General features: G+C 53.4%; 7 protein-coding genes across 8 annotated transcripts; 5 read left to right on the top strand and 2 right to left on the bottom strand.

Annotated features, from left to right (window-relative positions):
• Positions 1-1514: 1514 nt before the first annotated feature.
• PV07_12333 lies at positions 1515-3642 on the top strand. 2 transcript variants are annotated; one of them, XM_016399852.1, is made up of 3 exons: positions 1515-2168; positions 2224-2987; positions 3049-3642. In XM_016399852.1, the coding sequence occupies exons 1-3, from the start codon at positions 1764-1766 to the stop codon at positions 3356-3358; spliced, it is 1479 nt and encodes a 492-aa protein (XP_016242664.1). In that variant the 5' UTR covers positions 1515-1763; the 3' UTR covers positions 3359-3642. The 2 variants fall into 2 exon arrangements, with proteins under 2 accessions (XP_016242664.1, XP_016242665.1); XM_016399853.1 differs by having other exon boundaries at positions 2224-3642.
• A 196-nt stretch (positions 3643-3838) lies between these two features.
• Positions 3839-5932, top strand: PV07_12332 (uncharacterized protein; the record flags this gene model as incomplete). The annotated part of the gene is made up of 5 exons (XM_016399851.1): positions 3839-4413; positions 4532-4613; positions 4701-4829; positions 4922-5249; positions 5357-5932. 5 exons carry the CDS (start codon positions 3839-3841, stop codon positions 5845-5847), a joined length of 1605 nt encoding a protein of 534 aa, XP_016242663.1. The 3' UTR covers positions 5848-5932.
• On the top strand, positions 5910-6707 carry PV07_12331 (uncharacterized protein). Its single transcript, XM_016399850.1, has one exon. It carries the CDS (start codon positions 6132-6134, stop codon positions 6471-6473), a length of 342 nt encoding a protein of 113 aa, XP_016242662.1. The 5' UTR covers positions 5910-6131; the 3' UTR covers positions 6474-6707.
• Positions 6517-8970, bottom strand: PV07_12330 (uncharacterized protein). The gene has a single exon (XM_016399849.1). It carries the CDS (start codon positions 8733-8735, stop codon positions 6840-6842), a length of 1896 nt encoding a protein of 631 aa, XP_016242661.1. The 5' UTR covers positions 8736-8970; the 3' UTR covers positions 6517-6839.
• Positions 8971-9148: 178 nt separating this feature from the next.
• Positions 9149-12046, top strand: PV07_12329 (uncharacterized protein). The gene has a single exon (XM_016399848.1). It carries the CDS (start codon positions 9278-9280, stop codon positions 11705-11707), a length of 2430 nt encoding a protein of 809 aa, XP_016242660.1. The 5' UTR covers positions 9149-9277; the 3' UTR covers positions 11708-12046.
• Positions 11895-14956, bottom strand: PV07_12328 (uncharacterized protein). Its single transcript, XM_016399847.1, has one exon. The coding sequence runs from the start codon at positions 14830-14832 to the stop codon at positions 12715-12717; it is 2118 nt and encodes a 705-aa protein (XP_016242659.1). The 5' UTR covers positions 14833-14956; the 3' UTR covers positions 11895-12714.
• Positions 14957-15118: 162 nt separating this feature from the next.
• Positions 15119-16880, top strand: PV07_12327 (uncharacterized protein). Its single transcript, XM_016399846.1, has 2 exons — positions 15119-15302; positions 15366-16880. The coding sequence occupies exons 1-2, from the start codon at positions 15254-15256 to the stop codon at positions 16769-16771; spliced, it is 1455 nt and encodes a 484-aa protein (XP_016242658.1). The 5' UTR covers positions 15119-15253; the 3' UTR covers positions 16772-16880.
• The last annotated feature ends 1702 nt before the right edge of the window (positions 16881-18582 follow it).

Here is an 18582-nt window from a genome sequence, read left to right as displayed (position 1 = left end):
GATGACTGTCAGACACCGACAACCGATGACCACCGAACGCGTGAACAGCAACTGGCTGGATTGCCCGAGCATTGTGACGCAGGCCAATTTAGATTGACCGTCTCGTGCGGATGTGGACTTCCGAAAGAGATTCCAGGACCAAAACAGATCGTCCAAGATCACAGTGTGCGTAATCCTTGAGCATCCGTCCACTTGCCGGGTTTCCAACCTTGTCTTAACTCTGGGCCGTCAGATTTGCAAATCGGTTTTATCTTGCTTTTGGGACTCTTCTCCTCTCAGTCAATCCTTTGCTGACCGTGGCATGTTGCTATTCTGATTCAATTCCGATGTTCAAGGGTCGTCTGCTCTGATATCGGCGTTCGACCATTGCAGGATTGCACGGAGAACTTTCTCCCTTGGGCGAAGAGAGTTTGAGAATTGCCGCTGCGAGGACTCACCGACTGCTAGCCAGGTCCAAATTGGCATTGTCTCCGTTCCCACAGCCTCTCCGTTTAAGAAGCTGATGCACCCGTTTCCAAGAATTTTTACCCCGTCCACGCTCTTTTTGACTGGCGACAGTCGTTTGCCTCTTCATGTCGATTGTCGGGGGTATACTGACAGTGGTTGTCCTAGTCCGGCCTGGAAGGTCTTCCAAGCACACTCTTTCGCCGACGCCCAGCACCCAGAGGGTTTGGCCGAGACTGAGTCGACGCAGCGCTGGAGTACCATTCGGACTGTTACGGCCACTAAACTGCCCTGATTACCATCGCTCGGTCCAAGGCTATGGAATTCACGAATTGTTATTGTTGGCTAGGTATACCGATGGCACTGTTTTCGGCATTGTGTACATCAACTGGCGGGTTTTTCACTCGTGTTCGCTGGCAATACCGCTTGAGCCTTGGGCAAATCGGGTATGCATCTCCGGGTATTGTCACCACGGGCCCTTAGCATTACCGTCTTTGTGCCACGCACGTCATCCTCTCATCGAGCCTGTCTTTTTCTTCTATGCATTTTTTGGCTGTTTATTTTCTCCTTGGACATTTCGCGGGTTGTTTGGCAGGACTCTGGGAGCCATTTGTTGATTCTTCGGGGTGGTGGCTGCTTGACTTCAGCGCAGTGAAAGTACTGGGGAACGCAGACACCGGCTCTGAAGGGTGAAGGCTGAGGGAGTGCGAATACAAATGGTCCATCATGCTTGTACAACGTAAAGTTTTGAATTGAAGTCCACTGACTCACGCGGCTGTCAAATAAGTATTGCGAGGAAAGGACCTGTACTGCATGATCACAAAGCTAGACACAGCACAATAGCGAATGCAGGCATTGTACAGAAGACTCGATTACCATATTGGGATACGTGATATCGCAAGGTCAATAATATGAAGCTGGGGTGACGATAGATGAAAAGTGAATAACTATGCTGAAGAAACAATAGCGAACAATTGACGAGGCTGGGCCAAAGCCTGGCCCGCCAAGACATCCCCGCAGTGCCTTTGATTTTTTCCAAAGGTGAAAATGCCTTTTGGATCCGCCGAAATTTAGTATCTAGTCGCATGCGCTGCCTCTTACACTTGTAGCTCTTGACATACTTACTTCTGGGCAGATTTGCTTCGCGCACTGCCTCCTTGAACATTTTGACTCATCGACCACTCCCAGAGCCACTGAGTCACCTGCACTTCTCTTAGTTGCTCCCATCCCCCGCACCATTGACCCATCTTCCGCCTGCGTCAACACTCCGAATCTCCATTTAAACCCGCTGCCGGCGTCTTTGCCGCAGGAGCGTGAAGATGTCTGTCGAGGAAGCAGTGACAGAGGCACTCCAGGCGCCAATGGGTCAGAATGCACAAGCCGCTGAAGAGGCCAAGAAGATGCTCGCTGAGCTGGAAGGTGAAGCTGCCGTCGAGGACAAGCCTGAGAAGGTAAATGGCACTGCAGAGTCAAAACCAGCTGAGGGCGAAGCTCCGAAAGAGTCCGAGAGCGTTGCTGCGAAGGAGGCTGCAGATAAGGAGAAGGATGCTTCAGAGAACAATGGGGAGCGTCGCGACCGCGGTCGATCTGACTACAATAGTCGTGGTCGAGGTCGAGGTCGAGGCGGTCACAACAACTACAACTCTCGGAGTTATCGCGACAACATCAAGTCCGATCTCACGACGCTAGAGGAGACTGATGACCCAGTCGCTATTCGGAAACAGGTATGTACGCCCTCATCGCCTTGCAAGAAGTGCAAGAGATTCATAAATCGAATAGGTGGAGTTCTACTTCTCGGATTCCAACCTTCCCAAAGACAAATTCCTCTTTGCGCAGACTGGCGGTGTTGCGAACAAACCAGTTGACCTTCGGGAAATCCACAAATTCAAGCGTATGCGCCGCTTTCAACCCTTCGAGGCCATCGTCGAGGCCCTGCGGGATTCCAAGACACTGGAACTCACCGAAGATGATACCCACATTCGCAGAAAAGAAGCGCTCCCAGAAAACTTTTTTGAGGCTGTTGCACAAGCCGCCGACCCCCGAACCGTGTATGTCAAGGGATTCGGCGAGGAGACTGCAAGTACCCAATTTGACATCGAAGCATTCTTTGATCCATATGGCCCAACCCGCGCGGTCCGCCTGAGACGAAACGACGAAAAGTTCTTCAAGGGCAGTGTCTTTGTGGAGTTCGAGACTGAGGAGCTGGCACAGTCATTCCTAGCACAGGACCCTAAACCGAAGTACCAAGGCAGGGATCTCCTCATAATGAGCAAGACAGAGTACACCCAGAAGAAGACGGCGGATCTCAATGCAGGCAAAATCACGTCTAACAACAAATATGAGAAGGGAGGCAGACGAGATCGTCACAACCATCGCGGCGGCCGAGACGGAGGCAAGCGCAAACGTGACGAAGATACTCGAGATTGGAGAACACGTCGGGATGAAGATCAGAAGCGTGGATTCAGAGATGACAAGCGGCGGGGTGACCGAGGTGGTCGCGATTCTCGAGGTGATAGAAGCAAAGGACCTGATACAGACGATGGGTAAGTTGATGACCGTTGTGTGCCCTGGGAGATCCGCAAGGACTAATGATCTACCACTCAGGGGCATTCCAACCATCAAAACCACCGCCTTGAAGGATGACAGCGGTCGCGAAGAAGCTCTCGCAAAGGCTAAAGCGGCGGTTGAGGCCGAAAACAAGAAGGAACAGAAAGCTGCAGACGATATCGAGTCGACAGAGCAAGCTGGCGACGCCGATGCCTCTTCAAAGACCGCCAACACTGTCGCGGAAAGCGTCCAAGCCGATGCGGAAGCCGCTGCTGGCAAGAAGCGAGCACGAGAAGACGATGACGGGGATGCTGAGCGAGAGGCGAAAAAAGTGGATATCAAGCCTGAATCATCTGGCGATTCGTAGCGCTGATCGACTTGGCCTCTTGTGTCATAATTGACTGATATCATATGGTTTCAGGGAGGTGGGACGCAGTCATGATCACTGCCGACATCCTCATGGATATGTACATCTGTGCACTACCACTATGGTGTTTTGAGCGTTCCTACGGAACATTGTTGTTGTCTACCGGCAATTGGCAAGGAGAAAAACTAAGCGGCTTTCATGTGCTCGGTTATTATGAAATCTTGACACTTTAGAAAAGTAATGAAGAACAATTAGACCCCCCAGATCTCTTTCGCCTGGTCTTGCAATAGGTCTCTCCCGAAGGGTGGTGATAACTACTTATCGCGGTCTCCGCCTTGCAAACGAAAAACGCACAATATTTGTTATTTGCTTAGGCTCCCGCGTACTTAGACCAGACCCTCACAGCAGACACGCCTTTGTACTATCCATCTTCTACTCCAAGACGCTCTTTGACCAACACGGAGCGACAAACTTGCAGTCATGTCTTCACGTGCTTATGTGCCGCCACACGTGACCGACGAGGCTGACGAATCAACGGCCGCCACTCCTGCCTCCCTCGAAAGTTTCTCGTGGTCTTCTCTTTCGAGCCTCAAACCAACACCTGCAGACACCGATCTCGCAAGTCCCGCTGATGAGAACGAAGAGTTTGACAGCGAATACACATCTTCTTCGTGGTCGACTCCGGGGTATTTCGATTCCGCGAGATTCTACGTCTTCCCGTCGGCGGTCACAGAGACGTGGGATGTTCAGTGCGAATGTGGTGGCGTCTCTCCCCACTACCATCATCGTCACAACACAATGAACGGAGCTGCTGGTCCTCCGCCCGGCGGTGAGGGGACCACAGCATCGACCTCATCCAACACGTCTACCGCAGGAGGGGGCCCGCCCAAGCGCGGTGGTCCACTACCCAACCACGTCCAAGTCGCCAAGTCTTACGTCTTTGAGCAGGAGATCCAGAAATGTCTTAAGGAGAACGGCGTCAGCCAGGCGAGAGAGGATAATCTGAGGCTCGCCGGAGTACAGTGGATTGATAATGTGAGGAGGGCGTTGAAGCTGTGAGTTCTCGCCTGTCTCCTTCGTTATCCTGAACGCGTTCACGTCGTCCAAATGCCTTTCCGAATTGCGCAAGCCATGGTCAAGACTAGGTGACTGACGCGTCCGCTTCGTATCCAGGCCAGTCAGGACATTCAACACAGCCGTTGTGTACTATCATAAGTTCCGGTTACAGCATTCCGATGGAGAGTACAGCTTTGTGGTAAGCTCCACCTACAAGATCGCAACTCCTGAAGAATCGCGTGTACAACCTAGTCGTGTGGGATGCTGACACCGATTCCATCGACAGGACGCATCAGCAGCGGCACTTTTCAGCGCATGCAAGATTGAAGACACACTCAAGAAATCGCGAGACATTCTATGTGCGGCGCACAATGTGAAGGTCCCTAGAACGGAGCAGTTGTCACCCGATGATCAGGTACGTTGTCGTCTTTGTTCCTCATCAAAACTTGCATTCTCCTGTCGACTCCTATCACGTGCTACTCACACAAGGCGTTTGGCACATTCTAGGTCTTTGAACACCACTCCCGCACAATAATCGGCCTTGAAAGACTCATGCTCGAAGCCTCAGGGTTTGACTTTCGCAATCGCCACCCTCAGGACCTCCTCATCAAGTTCGCGAAACACTACTCATTGACCAAAACCTCACCTGTGGTCAAGACGGCATATTCGATCTCCCTAGATCTCTACAGAACCTGGGCGCCTCTAAAGCAGACGACAGCGACGCTGGCGTTTGCTTGTCTCGAGCTTGCGGGACGGTTGCTGGAGGAGGAAAACGAGGCCATCTGGAAGGGAGTGGATTATAATGAATGGAGGGTTGAGAGGGGGATGGTGATGGGTAAGTTCTTCTCCTCGACAGAATTCCCACCAATATTCTGGGAAAGGGGGATGTGATTCTCGCAGGAGCGATACATGGCTGACAACATTTTTTCCCTCTCGGCTCAGAAACTCTCCTGGACCTCCTCGAACTCTACACCCACCACCGCACCTCGACCGTGATCGGACCAACCTTCCCTGTCGACACGTTCCTCGAAGTGCGCATCCCGCTGAACCTCGAGTCCGAGGAGAAGAACATCCCGCGCTACACGGCGTGGGTGGAAACCTACGGGCTGTCCGCGACCGACTACGCCAAAGCCGGCCTCGGCCATCACAACGTCAACGGCACGGGTGCCATGAACGGCTCCAAGTCTGGCGCTTCAAGCAAGAATGTCAGTCCGCGAGACGTGACGAGTCCGCGCCGCGGCAGTGCGAGCACGACCACCACGTCCGGGGCCGCTGGCAACGCGGGCTCCGTGTCCGGCGCGGGCTCTGGGGCCGTCGCGGCGATCAAGCAGCGTGTCGGCGAGAGAGGGCGCGAGGGCACGGTGCGCTTCATCCTCAACCCGGATCGGGAGAGGGAAGAGAAGGCCATCATCGAGCTGTTCCGCAAGCCTTGAAGAATCCTCGACAAAGGACTATAGGTCAAGCCGACCACGAGACGATTCGGTTCGTTACGATACGATACGATACGATACGATACGATGGGCGAGGGTTTGGACTGAAGCAGGATGAGAAGAGCGCATGCGCGAACCAAAAGGCCCGCCTCTCTCTCGCCTCTTAGCCGATCCACCTTTTCTGTTGTTTTTCTTGCTCCTTCCATGGAAGAAGACTCGGTTTTCGCGCGCTGCGCTGGGCGAGATTCAGACCGCGAGCACGTAATCACGAAAACCCGGAGACTGGCATGAAGACGCAATCCGACTGCCTTGCGACTACCTCGCATCGAGGCTTCTATACAGAGTACACGATTGAATTTGACGTGGATGGGCGGCGCACCGGATGGGCTAGGCCAGGCGGGGCCGGGCTGGACGGGGGGCTGGACATGACATGGCTGTGTCGGCTGTGCACGTTTATCAAGGCGCGGCGAGGGCGTTGTCATCATCATTATCGTTATCATTATCATCATCACCATCATTTGGCATGCAACGGGCGCGTTCTTCTCGGTATGATGGCGTCTGGCACAGAGTCCAAGGTTCCAAGGTCAAGCGAGAAGGGCGTTTCTCGAACCAGGGTGGTGGGAGGATGACTTCGGTGTTCATAAGGTGCAGGCGAAGAGGAAAAGCCGCATCTCGGTAGCGTCGAAAGGATATTATGGTAATATATTATCCAACCTCGGAGATCGCTCACCTAGATGCCTACTTACCTACCTATGTATCATGCCAAAAACTCATCAGCCACTGCGCCGGACAAGCCAGGTCCGGTTCCAACGACATGAAAGGCTAACGTTCCCAGACGATTTTTTGAACCCGCCATCGGTTTTGTAACTTCCACGAACAAGTCCAATTCATCATATGGTTACCGGCCCCGTTGAGTCCAACAATTTTATCCAACCGTCCCGATCTCTCCTCTCACTCACACCCACGACCGCAACGCTGTCTATCCCTGTTCTCTCCTAAAGACTGGCCAGCATCTGACTCAAGGTGCCCTTGTCATACTTGACGACTTTGCCCTTCCCCTTGTCCACCTCATGATACCGATCCCAAAACCTCGTGTAGAGGGGTTCGATCATGCCTTGAATCTCCCTTCCCAACTGCGACCTGACCTCCGCCTCCATATGCAGGCTCTTGTGCCGTGTGATCAGCTCGTCAAAACTGCTATTAAATAGTTTGAACTTTTCCTTGATCTTGTCCTTGTCCTTGGAGGAGAGGGATTTTATTATGGATGTCGAATCGATGGCCTGGCCTGACAAGGGCCGCGAGCCGGACGAGGTCTGGATTTGGTCGAAGAGGTGGTTCGCAGGGTCACGCCACGCCGTCAAATACAGCGAAGAGCCGGCTTTGCGGTAGGCATCGAGTTTGGCGTTGTGTGGGGAGATCCCTAAATAGCGAGCAAGGTCTGGTGACGATTGGACTGCCCGAGTGAGCACAGCGACGCTATTGAGCAGGAAGATTCCCTGGAGGGGTTTCTTGGGGTGCAGGACTTGAGAGCGTGCGTTGAGCGTTGAGAGAAGGGCATCCACAATGTCGATGAGGTAGTGCGACAGTAACGTCGGGTTTTCAGTGGATGGGGTTAATTCGAGGTTCAGCGTAGATTGGGAGGCCATCCCCGGGGCGGACTTCCAGTTTCCGTCGCCGATGGAGGAGAGCAGGACTAGCAAGGGCCGCTCAAATATGGCCAGGTTTTGGAGGCGGGAGGCTGTTTGTGAGACCAGCGGGATGGTGCTACCATCCGGTGGGAGTGTTGAAATTGATTCGGCTTGTTTCTTTGTTTGGCTCAGTATTTCGCTGAACGATGAGCGAGCGGTGTCACGTATCGGCCGGAGTGCATCGGCAAATTGGGATCGCAGTTGACCCGTCCGCGATTCAAGTCGGTAGCTAAGGGGTGTGAATAGATCTAGGATCTCGTAGGCGAGGAAACAATCGCTCAGTATCCGTGGCTTGATTCCATTATTCAGCTCTGACAGAGTACGTGTAAACGTCCCTAGAGCTTTGCCGCAAGTCATTGTGTAGACACGCCCAGGGTCGCTACGGAATATGCGGGACGTGTTCTCTGCTTCCGCGACAAACATGCCTTCGATACCGTTCGCATATGCCCCGACACCACTGGAGCCTTCTCGGTAGATGCCCGAATCGTTCCCTCGTCGCTTGGAAGTCATGATCGAGGCTGTGGCAAGGTTCTGAAGGCTGTTCTGAAGGTAGTCTCCCCTCACTTCGACGTAGATCAAAGCTGCCGCGTCCTCGTCACGTTGGCCCAGTCTCGCCGAATGTGCTCCGGCGGATGCCATTGCCATAGCGATTTGACTCAGAGACTGAGCCTTTTCTTGGGAGTATGTAGGAAATGGTATTTGTTTCGTGATATGATGCAAAGGTTCGATGGGCTGCGCGTCCTCCTGTAGCATCTGCCGATACATGTCGTTTAACTGGTTGACGCCGGTGGACAGGAGGCTGTGGAAATCGGAAACAGCCTGTTGGTTGGCCCTCATATTTGTCGAGCTTACATCAGTGAGGGTTTTGTCAAGGCGCTTCAAGGCGCTAAGATATTGCGGTAGTCCTGAGGCTTTGGGCCCTGCTCTGATAATACCTTCCTCTCGACCTCGGGAGTCGAGCGGCTGCTTGAGCTTTTCGATGGCTTCATTGACCTTGTCGATATTCCGACTCGTGATCTGAAGTTGTTGGGTGTTGCTATAGATCGGCCCGATGGCATCCTTGACGATCTTACCGCTGACATCGAGCCGCGCCAAACTGGCAGCTATTCGCTTAGTGATGTCTTTCGTCTTCCCCAACGAAGCCAGGAGTACTTCAACCTCAGCGCTCTCCTCGGCGAAGGCGGCGTTCCTTGGTGCCACCATCTTGAGTGTTTCAGGCAGGAAAGGTGCGCCAGTCAAATTCTCCGACGGGCGCTGTGGCCATGCAGTCTGATCTGAGACAGCGTCAAAAAGTGTCAGTCTGTGCTGCAAAGCTTCGCATTTTGCGGGGTTGGGCGAGAGTGGTGTTTCGTTCCGGATCAGGCTCGCGAGGAGAAGTCGCTGGACTATCCAGTTCCCGCTATCCCAAAAGTGATAAGGATATGTGAGTTGATAATATAGAGATGTGAGATGGATTCGACGGGGCGTCGGTTTGCGCTGCTTCGAAGATGATTTGGCGGGCGTCCATTTCGGGTTTAGTCCAGGAACCGCCACACCACGTGCCGGCTGCGGCCTCGTCGGAATCGGCTTGCAGCTCCTCCGACGTCATTGTGACCTGATCGTCCCAACAAACCGCCATCGCCCATCACGAACACGAGGAACAAAAGCCTCCTTGAGGCTCTCGGTCGATCCCAAAGCTTGGTTTCCCTTCAAAGCATGGAATTTGACATCTGCTAATCCGCTTTTCATGCAGCGCTCTTCTGACTATGAGCGCTGCGAGGGTTTTCTTCAATTCGAGCTACCTGCAGTACACTGCTCTCGCTGCAGTCGCCTGCGGCGGTGTTCACAGCTCAACGCGCAGGACCAATCCCATTAAGCTCGACAGCCCTTCCGGCGTACATGCTCCTCAAGATGCCTCCCTTATAGCCTATGCCCGGCGCGTGCAAAGCCACTATGCGCAGACTGAAGACTCCAAGCACACCACAAAACGAGGCGACGCGACCATCATCGACCGGACAAACGATCCGGACCAGTATGCGCCAGCCTTTGAAAGCGACGACGAGAATGCTTGGGCGTCTTTTTCGAGAAACTTCCACAATGTGAGAGAAGGCATTGCAAGAATAGACTGGGGCACCGTTGGCGACAAGATTACAGACTGGGTTGTGCCAAATTGGGCCAAGGTCCTTCCTGATGGGTTTCAAAAGCTTCAGTTCGAACTATCCATGCAGCCAGGGACGCTGGCAGATCAGATCTGGCAGGAGGCACATGACCCTTGCATCAATCCAGAAATCGAGTGGAATGCTACCGTTCGCGTTGGCGACACCCTTGGCAATGACGAGTTGGAGTTCCGACGCAAGAGGAAGCAATACGTCGTCAAGGCGTTGGCAAAATATCTCGGACTCGATGAGAAGGACATCCACCCTGATGACGTGCCTACTATTGCGATCTGTGGGAGTGGCGGGGGCCTACGGGCAATGGTCGCTGGTACAAGCAGCTACTTGTCTGCTCAAGAGGCGGGTCTCTTTGATTGTGTCACATATACCGCCGGAGTCAGCGGCAGCTGCTGGCTGCAGACCTTATTCTATTCCTCCTTGGGCAAGCAGGATCACAGGCAGCTCCTCAAGCACATCAAGTCGCGGATTGGGACCCATATCGCATTTCCTCCGACAGCATTGAAGCTGGTGACGAGTGCTCCGACCAACAAATTCATCCTCAGCGGCTTTGTCGAGAAGCTGAAAGGTGATCCTGGTGCTTCTTTTGGCCTCGTGGATGTCTACAGCCTTCTGCTCGCTGCAAGGCTTCTGGTTCCACACGGCGATCTTGATGTCAACGATCAAGACCTCAAATTGTCAAATCAACGGATATACATTGAAAATGGCCAATTCCCGATGCCCATATATACTGCCGTCCGCCACGAAATACCTGTAGATGTTGAGGAGGAGAAGAAATCCCGAGACAATCTGGCTCTCAAGCAGAAGATCAAGGAGAAAGCCAGGAGGGAGGCATGGTTTCAGTGGATAGAGATGCATCCCTGGGAAGTGTGGTGCGAAGAGTTTGGTGCTGGCATACCAACTTGGAGCTTGGGTCGGCCTTTCAGAAACGGCCGAAACATGTTGCTTGACACAGGTATTACCCTGCCAGAAATCCGTCAAAGTCTTCTCCTTGGAATTTGGGGGTCGGCTTTTTGCGCAACTCTGGCGCATTACTACAAAGAGATCAAGCCGGCTTTGATCGGCATGGTGGGATTTGAGGGGGTGAACCTACTAGTCGAAGAGAAGAACGAAGACTTGATCAAGATCCATCCCATCGACCCGGCCACTATTCCGAACTTCGTGTACGGCATGGAAGGTCAACTCCCCTCGACATGTCCAGATTCTGTCTTCAAACACGACCACCTCCAGCTAATGGATGCTGGAATGAGCAATAATCTCCCAATCTACCCACTCTTGCGACCTGGCCGGGATGTTGACGTCTTAATTGCGTTCGATGCTTCCGCGGACATCCAGAAAGAGAATTGGCTTTCCGTGGTCGATGGGTATGCCAAACAGCGCGGCATCAAGGGTTGGCCCGTCGGTGCAGGATGGCCGAGGAAATCATCAAAACCGCAAGAGAATGCCAAAGCGCTAGAAGAAGCACAAGCAACCACTCCGCAAGAAGCGGCCACAAAACTCGCTGAAGCGAGGGAGGAGGATCGCGAGAATAAAGATGCAGGAGAGGACAAGACTGGTGAGAGTCCGACAACTGGCTCAGATCCAGACGCGGCGAGCACACTTGGCCCATGTACCGTCTGGGTCGGTAGTAAAGCCGAAAGATCCACCGATGAAGAGCCACCTCCCTCGAAAAGTCTCAATTGGGACACTAGCGACAATCAAGACTCCGCCCCGTTCCATTTGATGGACCCAGATGCCGGTATCGCCGTGATATACTTCCCTCTCCTTCCGCATCCCGATGTCCCGAACATCGACCCTGACAAATCGGACTTTATGAGCACCTGGAATTTCATCTATACGCCCGACCAGGTTGACAGCGTGGTCGAGCTCGCGAGGCGCAATTTTGCCGAGGGCGAGGAGAAGGTGAAGAACACTGTCCGGGCGGTGTATGAGAGGAAGAAAAAGTCGAGGATCGAGAGAGAGGACAAGAAGACCACCAAGGAATGGAAAGGCCGAATGAAGAGGGTCGGCAATAGTTTTGTATGATGCGAGAGAGAAATTCGACAGAGCTTGATGGTATCATTGACGCTCATGGTGCCTGATTGTGTGCTCTATTCTCTTTTTGAAGCGTTGCATCAGGCTTTGGAGCGACTACTACTCTTATTCGCCGGCGCTTTCCAAATCGACAAGCTTCGGACTTGTATAATCTATTCGCTAAAGAAAGAGTTGGAGTCAGGCTTGTTTGTGTTTTTTAATGACGGGGATGGCACGGGCAGTGAAAGCATCACACTAGAGGCGGCCTCTGGGAGTATCAGTGAACACACCATTTCCATACAAGTAGATAATGATCCACAGTCCACACAATCCATGAAATGGTCAAGAGAACTCCGATACCCGTTCTATACGCTATGCTAGCTATACGTGACACCTTCAAGGTAGATAGAATAGAATTGCATATGATAGACCTGGTAGAAAGAGGATTGCCCTCTAACTCGCTTGGAGGAATTAAACCACACTCCCTTGTAGTCCATATCTCCTTGTTAGCGGCCTGTCAGCCTTCCTGGCTTCATCCATGCCGGAAACATCCACGAGGCACTCGAGGTTAGGTTTCATGCCTCGTTCGGGACGTGCGCCATGTAGCGTAACACAACAAAGCGCATTGCACCGGATGGTGTCGCGTTGGATGCCATTCTGAAGGTTCCCGCCTGCCTTGGTGCCACCTCTCTGGCGTCGAACAGGAGACTTTAGCGCTCGATGCCTCCTAGGACAGACCCTTGCTTCGGTACGACTGTCGACACCTCGGAGGGTATACCGACGGAGACTGTCGGCATCGTGTGGCTGGCTGCTGCGTTTCGAGGTACTTGCCTCGCACGCAGCAGCGAGTGACTGACCACCGTGCCCGTACCCTTTCATAAATTCATCCATGAAAACAGGGATCCTCCTCTTCCACGGAAAATAGATTCGGATGAGATTGAGCCAACATCGGATAGAAAGGTCGGGACAAGACGTGCTTGAAGGATAACTATAACGCTCCATTTGTGTCACAGCTTCTTTCACACAGGTGGATCGCCTTCCCCTTTCTTGTTGCCCTTGATCGACTCCACAAACTCTTTGGCCCATTGTTTCGCCTTTTCGAGCTCTTCGTGGAGAAAATTCCACCAGCTGCCTTTCTTGCTTCCCTGCTCGTCGTTGGGTGTCGTCTCGTTTTCCTTCTCGGGTTCGGTTGGCGCTTCAACGGGAGAATTGGAATCGACATCGGGAGCTTCTTCCTGCGGATGTTTCTCCTCCTCGACTGGATCGGCAGTCGCGTCCGAGGTCTCTCCCTCGTGATGTTCGTCCTCGTCAATGGGATCTGCGATGGGCTCCGACCCCGGTCTATCATTCTCGGAATTCAAACCCTCGGTTTTCAAGGGAAGCCGCAAAGTCCCGTTGTTCGGTTGCGGGACGATACCTAACGAATCACACATGATATTGTACACCTCGATATTCTGGAAAACGGGTACTCGACTATTGGGTGCGTGCGGGAATGAAGGCCCCCTTGCCACAAAGATGGCTCTCATGAGGGGGTGTTCGTGATCGTAGCCATGCAACCCCTTCGGTGCGTACTCTTTGCCCGTGCTCAGCGCTTCGGCGACGTCGAAGTCGGATTTCTCCACGACTGCCCAGCCGGTTTTGGGAACGATCCACAGAGGCGCGATGCGGTCGTTCTGCGTGAAATGATAACGCTCAGGCATGGTTTCGAGGGTGTAGACATCGAAGTTACCTGATTTGGCGGCTTCTTGAGAGAGCTGTTCGTAGAGTATGGGGACGTCACGGGCTGGATTCTTTAGACGTAGACCTCGAAGGGGCCAGCCATCGATGTGATCGATCAAGGACATATCCATAAGGTCGTCGAGTTGAATCAGTCGATTTGTGGAGGTAGTGGCCATTCCATGGTCGGAGACGATCACAAGATTGACAATTTCGGTCAGGTTGCGCGCGAGAAGACCTTCCACTAGCAAAGTCAACATGCTGTCGACATCGGCAATGGTGGCTCTGATCTCTGTACTGTTCGGGCCGTAGAGATGTCCGTCCGCATCAACGTTGGGAACGTATGCTGCGATAAGCTGCGGTCGAAGGTTCTCCTGCTGAGTGGGAGCTTCGTCATCGTCGCCAGGCAGATCGAGCCACTGCAAAACCTTGTCCACCTTATGAGACAATGCCTCACTCCCGTTGTATTTGTCCACGTACGTCGGCTCCACATCAGGTATATGCGCTTCAGAACCCGGCCACATGTGAATCGCAGAACGCACACCCTGATGCTCGGCCGTAACCCAAAGTGGCTCTGCGTTCCACCATTTGGGCTGCATCGAGACTTTGATGTTAGTGTACCAGAACTCTTCTTGCAACGAGGGGTCCCAGAATTGGTTGCTGACCACGCCGTGGCTTTCTGGATACAGACCGGTCACCAAGGTGAAGTGGTTCGGAAACGTGACAGATGGGAACGATGGAAGCATGTATTTGGGAGACACCCCACTCGCTATGAAGGCATTCAGGGCTGGAGTAATGCCGCGATTGAGGAAATCAGCACGGAAGCCATCAAGAGAGACGAGTATTGTTGTCGGTCGGAAAACATGTGTGCCGTTGTTGTACCTGGTCAACCGATGCATCGTGGGCGTGAGAGAGTGTTTCTTCGTAGAAGCTTTGTAGGCGCCAAAGAGCAGGGCGACGAAGAGTGCAACAATAGCCAGATATATCATGGTCAGGCGTCCACGATGGGATTTTCTGGGAGCATGCCTGTCCCATTTGGTGCCCTCGAACTCGCTGTCCGTGGAGGATTGGGAGCTGGTGTCCTTGAACCCGCTCTCCATCTCAAACATTTTGTCTGCAGATTCCGCTCCACTTCTTCTCGACTTCTTGCGCCTGTGCCTCCGAGCTTTGGCGGCATTGTTTCCTTCATCTTGCCTTCCTTCGCGGAACCCAAATGCGGCTCGTGCTGTCTCCAACCTCGAGGGCTTGTGCAACAGTTTCTCATGCTCTTCGGTCTCTTTGAGGATGTCTCTGTCGCCCTCCCTGACATGACCTGCGCCGTCCAGTTCTACCTCAGTATCAGATCCTGAATCGGGGGGAACAATAGCCGCATCTTCATCGTAGTGTTTCTCGGACAGGAGACCGTCGCGCTCGCGGGCCATGTCGGTCTATTCTCGAGTTCGCAGGATTCTTCAACAGAGCGAGTGCAGTTGGATTATGCTAAAGCGCCATCTCTGGCGAAATGGGTGCTGCAGACAAAGGAGTGGTGTGTAGCACAGCGTCTCGATAAACCCCCTTGAATGCACAGAGCAACTGTCGGGATCCGGATCTATATTTAATCCGTCTAGCCTCGTCAACTCTATAAAGTGGACCCAGCCTTACAGACCCTCCCCTTTTACCTTGATGCTAGTGAAGGTTTCAGCATGCCACAACCCTCGTACGCCGAGAAGAAGTCTGAAATTGATGTGGCGGTGCAATAACATCCGGTCGAGCCGCAAGCGATCGATCAGGCAGCAGTCGATCGCAGGTGCTAAAACCCCAGAACTCGGCTGCTAACAGGTGTATGCAGCGACCATCCAATTGATGTTTGGCGGCTCCAGCATGGAGAGCTTTGAGAAATTGCGCCCAGTCGGTATGTTGATGTTTGTCGATTTCAGAGGTCACAGTTCTACGAGACTGACATGGGCCTTATAAGGCAGGCTGGAGCGTTATTCGACAGCTCGACATGACTTGAAGTTCTATCTAGGGCCAGCAGTGACAGCCTCGTACAAGCTCCCGAAGAGCCATTCTGAGCGACTGAAGGAGCGCATCTACAAGGCTTTAGGGGATGTCATCACACGGCACCCAATCCTCTCATCCATAGTTGTGGACGAACATACCCAAGACCCACACTTCATCCGTCTACCAGAGATTGATCTCGACAAATGTGTGCATTTCCAAGCGCGACACCTGAATTACGATGCGGACGCGGACGGCGAGCGAGATGTTGAACTAGATGAGCTCCTCAGCGCTCAGCATGGCGTCCCATACGAACCGCCAAGTCCCTTCTGGAGAGTATATATCCTGACGAGCTCCGTTCATCCCTCGCACTTCACCGTGTCTTTCTTCTACCACCATGCCATCGGCGACGGCAATTCGGGTATGGCATTCCACAGGACTTTTCATACCGCCTTGTCCCAATCCCTCTCAATCCCTCCCTCAGACCTATCTTCAACGTCAATCATTCTCTCACCCTCGACACCCTTGCTACCTAGCCTCGAGTCCCTGCATCCATTACCAGTCTCAACGTGGCACCTCCTCACCATTCTCTTCAAACACAAAATCTGGTCCAGTCGTGATCCCGGCCTGTGGACAGGTTTCAAGTGTACCACGCCTCTAGGACGACCAGGCGCCCGCCACCTCGCCTTCTCAGCCTCGGCCACAACGGCGTTCAAGAACATCTGTCGCGAGAATGACACGACCATTACCGGGGCACTTCAGACACTGATCGCCGGCGCGCTCTTTGCCCACCTGCCCGAGAAGTTCACCAAGGTCGCATGTAGCGGTGCTCTTTCGGCGCGCCGATTCTTGCCCGCGGACGCCGGGATCACGGATGACAGCATGGGGGTCTGGGTGCTGGACATGTCCGACACGTACGCACGCGACTGCTTCGTCCCACACGGCGACCCAGAGAAGGGAGTATGCGATCTCTTACCGTGGACCGAGGCGCAGCGCTCCCGCCAGAACATCGAGCGCGTCTTAAGTTTGAAGGGCCACAACGCGGGTGTCGGGATGCTCCGGTACGTGAATGATTATCAGCAGGAGCTGTTTGTCTCCAAGGTCGGCAAGGACAGGGACTCGAGCTTTGAGCTGTCCAACCTGGGACTCTTCAAGCCGGCAGGGCGGGTAGAGGGCGACAGCGGGGTGGAAATAGGGAGGATGGTATTCACGCAGAGCGCTGGCGTTACGGCCAGTGCTATCGAAGTGTCGGTCGTGACGGGGGCAGATGGTTGTTTGGTGCTGGGAGTTACATGGCAGAAGGGCATTGTGGAGGACGACCTTGTTGAGAACGTCATCAAGAGTGTGAAGGAGGAGGTGAAGCGCCTGGGAGGCCACGACTAAATCTGTACAAGAGCTATAGAGCTTGGTCACATAATATAGGCAAATTGCACATACAGATATAGATGGGAGAGATCAGTCCTCGAATAATGATGGAAACACAGTATATGGCTCTCGCATCGTTGTGCAATGTACAATGTGCATTACCTGGTTGTATCAACAATTGAATCAAAGGCATGTATCAAGGTACACAGCGCCACGCTATTTATCCTATTATCACGAGCCCAGCCATCAGCGCCGCCAGCATGTGTAGTGTACCTCGCACCTAGATAGCCCCGCCATTTCCCCAACTATTTCCCAAGATGAGACGGCGATGTTTTCACAATGACCAGACAGCCCAACAGACACCGAAAACCGAGTACATCTAGGTACATACCTAGGTATCTATACACCAATAAGAAATACTACGCCGTCAATAATACCGACCACCTCTCACACCGCCCTGGCTTCCCCGTTCCTCAGCTGTCCCGTCCTCCTCCCATCCTCGACGTAATGATCCAGGATCCGCAGGTCCTCCTGCGGACGGTACCCGCGCTCCGTTGCTTTCCTGAAGATCCGCCGGGCCTCCGAGGCGGGCACTTTGATGTAGAACGCGACCTGGCGCGGCGTCCAGCCGATCGCGAGCAGGGAAAGCGTCTGGACGCGCTGGGCCAGCGAATAGCGTGTGCCCGTGTCGCCGGCGGCGGCCTTTTCCTGCGTCACGGGCCGCGCAATGCGTGAGGATGATGATCGAGCAGGTGATTTCGGCGGTGGCTGCTGCTGCTCCTGCTGGCTTTCTGGGTCACGGGTTTGTGGTTCTGGGTATATACATTAAGCTTGGCTAGATAACGAAAGCTACGGATGGACGGACAAAAACTGAAATAGTTGTGGAACGGACCTTCTTCGCCGTCATGGCCACCGGCTTCCTGATCACCTACGGTAGATGTAGACATTGGAGGGTTACGTGGTGTGTGGCATATCTATCAGCAATGGGTAGGAATATGTAGAAGATTTCTACCGAGTATTTCCTTTGAGGTGGAAGATTAGCGGTAAAAGGCCATACTAGTCCCCCGACGGAATAGATCTGGTTTACCAGATACAGGCGCCGATACCACAAAGTCGGAGCAGACACAACTTTTGGCACGCAGGCCTCGGTAGAAGCATCACATCGATCATGCTGGCGTGGCGCAGGAGGCCTCACCAGCCTCAGGAGTGCCTGAGCAAGTGGCAACTTGGGGGCTTTTTCCTAATCCGGCACTATCTCTCGAGATTACGCGGAATGGATGCATTGGAGACTGAAAGGGGCTCGTAAAAGCACAGTCCTGTTTAAATATTCGCCCGGTGCCGCCATGGCTCCTTTGCATTGGTCTGCTTCCTCCAACAGACAGTGCGCAGAGTGGCACATCTATCAGAACAACATCCAGACTCCATACCAGGCCAGAACGCAAACGCAGTCAGCACACGATGTTTCGCAGACGGCCAGCACCTCAGAGCCTGGACCAGGTCCGTCTAGCACGTCGAGAAGCAGAGAGACAACTTGTCGCAACCCTCGGTCCCCTTCACGGCGATCTCGAAGAATTCTATACCTTTGTGCCTCTCCCCGACGGTCATAGAGGGGAGTTGAAAGTTGTGCGGCCAAAGATCGTGACAAAGACACATACCCTCGCCTCGGGCCACATGGATGATGCTGCGGCGCCTGTTTTGAACAGTGGCAGTAATAGTCGTCCATTCATTGTGCTCTTCCACGGAGGAGGGTTCTCGAACGGCAGCGTCGATTACATGACCCGCCCAGCACGAGACTTTGCACGCGAGTTCAACGTCGTGGTTGTCTCTGC

Source organism: Cladophialophora immunda, assembly GCF_000835495.1.
Source record: "Cladophialophora immunda strain CBS 83496 unplaced genomic scaffold supercont1.8, whole genome shotgun sequence".
Classification (NCBI taxonomy): domain Eukaryota; kingdom Fungi; phylum Ascomycota; class Eurotiomycetes; order Chaetothyriales; family Herpotrichiellaceae; genus Cladophialophora; species Cladophialophora immunda.
This window is presented reverse-complemented; position numbering and strand designations above follow the sequence as displayed.

What these genes read in the sequence shown, in the direction of transcription:
- PV07_12333 (XM_016399852.1), top strand. Translation starts at nt 1,764, where the DNA reads ATGTCTGTCGAGGAAGCAGTGACAGAGGCACTCCAGGCGCCAATGGGT. An exon ending in CAGTCGCTATTCGGAAACAG is followed by an intron (nt 2,169 to 2,223) that starts GTATGTACGCCC and finishes TAAATCGAATAG; the next exon opens with GTGGAGTTCTACTTCTCGGA. An exon ending in GGACCTGATACAGACGATGG is followed by an intron (nt 2,988 to 3,048) that starts GTAAGTTGATGA and finishes TCTACCACTCAG; the next exon opens with GGGCATTCCAACCATCAAAA.
- PV07_12331 (XM_016399850.1), top strand. Translation starts at nt 6,132, where the DNA reads ATGAAGACGCAATCCGACTGCCTTGCGACTACCTCGCATCGAGGCTTC.
- PV07_12330 (XM_016399849.1), bottom strand. Translation starts at nt 8,735, where the DNA reads ATGGTGGCACCAAGGAACGCCGCCTTCGCCGAGGAGAGCGCTGAGGTT.
- PV07_12329 (XM_016399848.1), top strand. Translation starts at nt 9,278, where the DNA reads ATGAGCGCTGCGAGGGTTTTCTTCAATTCGAGCTACCTGCAGTACACT.
- PV07_12328 (XM_016399847.1), bottom strand. Translation starts at nt 14,832, where the DNA reads ATGGCCCGCGAGCGCGACGGTCTCCTGTCCGAGAAACACTACGATGAA.
- PV07_12327 (XM_016399846.1), top strand. Translation starts at nt 15,254, where the DNA reads ATGTTTGGCGGCTCCAGCATGGAGAGCTTTGAGAAATTGCGCCCAGTC. An exon ending in TGAGAAATTGCGCCCAGTCG is followed by an intron (nt 15,303 to 15,365) that starts GTATGTTGATGT and finishes GGGCCTTATAAG; the next exon opens with GCAGGCTGGAGCGTTATTCG.